This window comes from Mastomys coucha, unplaced genomic scaffold (genome assembly GCF_008632895.1).
Source record: "Mastomys coucha isolate ucsf_1 unplaced genomic scaffold, UCSF_Mcou_1 pScaffold1, whole genome shotgun sequence".
In the NCBI taxonomy this organism is placed as follows: domain Eukaryota; kingdom Metazoa; phylum Chordata; class Mammalia; order Rodentia; family Muridae; genus Mastomys; species Mastomys coucha.
This window is the reverse complement of record NW_022196891.1, coordinates 63,875,798-63,879,644: the sequence shown is the minus strand read 5'-3', so window position 1 is coordinate 63,879,644 and position 3,847 is coordinate 63,875,798. Positions and strand designations below refer to the sequence as shown.

General features: G+C 42.3%; 1 protein-coding gene and 1 long non-coding RNA gene across 3 annotated transcripts in view; one reads left to right on the top strand and one right to left on the bottom strand.

Annotated features, from left to right (window-relative positions):
* The window catches only part of LOC116070986, an 84,465-nt gene that overhangs the window by 60,912 nt on the left and 19,706 nt on the right, over window positions 1–3,847 (bottom strand). The window contains exons 2-3 of one of the 2 annotated variants that reach the window (XR_004110658.1): window positions 2,258–2,404; window positions 99–237 (exon numbers count right to left, since the gene is read on the bottom strand). This is a non-coding gene — a long non-coding RNA (uncharacterized LOC116070986). The remainder of the gene's footprint in view (window positions 1–98; window positions 238–2,257; window positions 2,405–3,847) is intronic. The other variant, XR_004110659.1, reaches the window with a different exon arrangement.
* Window positions 1–3,847, top strand: part of LOC116070967 (dimethylaniline monooxygenase [N-oxide-forming] 5-like) — a 14,291-nt gene that overhangs the window by 4,292 nt on the left and 6,152 nt on the right. The window contains exons 4-5 of the mRNA XM_031342354.1: window positions 543–685; window positions 2,282–2,481. Of these exons, the coding sequence (XP_031198214.1) occupies window positions 543–685; window positions 2,282–2,481 (343 nt within the window). The remainder of the gene's footprint in view (window positions 1–542; window positions 686–2,281; window positions 2,482–3,847) is intronic.

Genomic DNA, 3,847 nt, shown 5'->3' with positions numbered 1-3,847 from the left:
ACACACACACACACACACACACAAAAGCATGCATGTATGCACATACACTTAGCTAAAAAGTAAGATCTAAAAAAATTCATAGAAAGTATCATTTTTACCTATTTTTACGTGACTGTCATGAAGTTGTGTTTGTGGTGTTTACATTCAGTTTCTTTTGAACAACACTGTTCTTGTTTATAGAAAAGGCATCAATCATTTGTGAGATGCATAGGATCACAGAGAATGGTGAACAGCTAGCTGTACATATATAAACAGAGAGAAATGAAAGGTCAATGTCCTCTTGCTACATGATTCCATGAGTAATTATATTGCACAAATTTAAAATTGGACATTCGAAAATATTCTATGTACTTTGATTTTGACCTTAGCCACAGAATTTCCACTAATGAATATTTCCTCCTTCAATAAATCTTATCTTGCAATATTGGCAATAAATGACCAGAGAAGGGGGTTTACGTTATATGAATGTAAAGCTTAGGAATGGAAATTGCCAAGTGTATTTTCCACTTCTGCTTATGAATTGGGGGATTTGACTCTTCCAGGAATCACCAAGTTCCGAGGCAGGTATCTCCACACCTGGGAGTACAAGCACCCTGGCAATTTTGTGGGGAAGAGAGTGGTCGTGATTGGCATTGGGAATTCTGGAGCAGACGTGGCAAATGAGATCAGCCATGTTGCTGAACAGGTTTGGTGTCATCCTGATTTTGCTCTTGGGTATAATCTTGATACCTTCAGAGACTTGGAGTCTAGACTTCCTCTCTGCCTTTAACAGTCATGGTCCCATTTTGTCTGGAAGCTGAGAAAGGCGGTAGTCTTAGTCAGGGTTTCTATTCCTACACAAAACATCATGACCAAGAACCAAGTTGGGGAGGAAAGGGTTTATTCAGCTTCTTCCACATTGCTGTTCATCACCTAAGAAAGTCAGGGCTGGAACTCACACAGGGTAGGAAGCCATGGAGGAATGTTACTTACTGGCTTGCTCAGCTTGCTTGCTTATAGAACCCAGGACTTCCAGCCCAGGGATGGCACCACCCACAATTTGCCCTTTACCCTTGATCCCTAATTGAGAAAATGCCTTAGAGCTGAATCTCATGGAGGTATTTCCTCGAGGGAGGCTCCTTTCTCTGTAATAACTCCAGCTTGTGTCAAGTTGAGACACAAAACCAGCCAGTACAACAGTTATACATCTTTCTTCTGGATATATATGAAGGGAATAATAGAAAAATACCGAAATAATGATGTTCTTCTACATAATGAATGAGTTGTAAAAGATAGCAAACTAGAGTCAATTAGTTTGAAATTATCTATATATGTATACACTGGGGTGATAAACATTTAAATCTACAGAAAACCTCAAGTAGACATGATTTTGCAGAGAATGATATGTACGGACATGAATAAAGGTACCCCACTTATTTATGAATGAATAGCCAAGCCTAGAGCAGCAAGCCCATGGGTTCTCATTCATTAAGAATATAAAGAATAAGAAAAAAAAAAGCAGCCTTCTCTGCTGCACTTACTGCTGACTTCTAAACACGGAAGATCCGTTAATTCAGGATATGCACCAAGATCACATGGGAGCTCAAATGCCAGACGCTTCCTGTCCACATCAGTAAGCAGCCATTCTGTGGGCCGCTGACTCACAACAGCCTTTGTGTATATGTGTGAATGAGAAATCTCTGTAATTATGACCTTGCAAATACGTCCGTGTGTCTTCCTTACACATCCGCATCTCCCTTCCAAGTCCCAGTTAACGGACTCGGAATAGGCAGCAGAACTAATCCCCATAGGTTTGTCTGGGTTACACAACCTTACACTATGTAAATGGAACTGTCCATTTGTAACTGTGAGCATATTTGCAGTTTAAAGTTTCCTCTTTCACGTCTGTTGTTGCTGCATGCTCTGTATTCTGCTATTTCTCCATCACTGTAATTTATAGACTCACACAGCACTCAGGGAACATGAGGGTGAGTGTGTAACTCCCAACGTAACAAATTAGTTGGGCTAAAAATCTTCACATTCTGGAGCCTAACACATTCCTGATATCTGACCCAGCTAGGGGCAAGAAAGGCCCAGGACAAACGGTAAGTGAATTAAAAAGGTATTAAGTGAATTGAAGTGGCCTGTTCACAGTGTAAGAGCAGATAAAGCAGGCAGGTGGATGAGGGGGTGTGAGCAGTTAGTACCGCTTCCTTGGCAATCGAAAAGCAATACTATCAGAATTTTACATCAGTGTGATTAGTAAAAAAAGGCTTACCAGGTGTCCACTCCTCTATGGCAGGTTTTCCTCAGCACAAGACGAGGGGCGTGGATATGGAACCGAGTTTGGGATAATGGGAACCCCTTAGACACCGTACTCTTCACCCGTTATAACAGAACCGTCCAAAAGTTCTATCCCACGTTCCTAATCAACAGATGGGCAGAGAATAAATTAAATGCAAGGTTTAACCACGCCAATTATGGACTGCAGACTAAGCACCGGTAAGACCTAGACAGCATTTAAGACAAGCAAATATTTTAAAAATACTATGACAGGCTAAAGACATGGCTCAGCAGGTAGCAACATTTAATTCTTTTGTATAGGATCCAAATTTCAATTCCAGGCATCTAGAGGCTCACAAATACCTGTGACTACAGGCTCAGGGGATCTGATGCCCTCTTGTGGCCTTCAAGGACACTGCACTCCCCCCCTACACACACACAACGCACACACGCACACAAAACAAACTGTCATACAAAACAAAAATACTGTACCAGTCAATGAATGTATAAGGCAGGTGAGTGACATTCTAAGTCTTAGTAGAATTTATTGTAATTGGAAATGCTGACGTCATTTCCTGCCAACTAGGCATTTTGGCCATTCGACTGAGATAGAAAAGACTGCATTTGACGTACACATGGGTGAGGTGGTCTTCCGTTCCAGCACCACCGGTCTTACTCCCTCTGTCTCACGGTGCCAGTTCACACCCCAACTCACCCCTTCTGCCACCACCTGTCACCTGCTCTCTACTCATCTTCTAGGTTTAAATTTATGATCCCACAGTAACCCTCAAGCCTGCAGCCAGCTAGGACAATTTCACCATCGGTATTCCTAACCACGCCGAGCTCATGCAGTACAGGTATATCTGAATTCCGCTGTCTGGTCTCTATTCTTCTTTTGGGCACTTACACCATCTATGCCTGCCGCCACATGAAGCCACATTTCCCAGAATTGTAGTGGTTTCAGATGATATCTGTAAGCCCATTCTCTCTGCGTCACAACCTTCTCCCTCCTCTCGTGTACTCCACCCAATCTGCCATTCTGGTCTTACTGAATCTTTCCATCTCTCTCACTTTTCACTCGTTCCTCCAACTCACAGATATTTTCCTTCTTCATTTCTCAGTGCTTCGCCTCAACCTGACCTTTAAAACTTGGTGTCGTCCACATAGTCTTTATTTGATTTCTTCCTTTCTCACACTACATTAGGTTTCTGCATTTAAAAGTTTAAATAAGATAGGTATAGTGGGTCATTCCTATAGTCTCAAAAGAATTGCCTTGTATAAGTACAAACCTGGCCTGTGCTACACACTACACAGCTCATTCTAGGCCAGCCTGAGCTACAGAGTAAGAAAATGTGTCAAAACAAAACAGAGGAACAAAAACTAAGGATATAAGGTTGGAGAGATGGCTCAGAGGTTAAAATCCCTGACTGCACTTCAAAAGGACCTAGGTTCAATTCCCAGTACCTACATGGTGACTTGCAACCCTAATGTATCTCCATTTCCAGGCTCAGGGGATCTGATGCCCTCTTGTGCCCTGCAAGGACACTGCACCCTTACATACACACACACACACACACACACACAC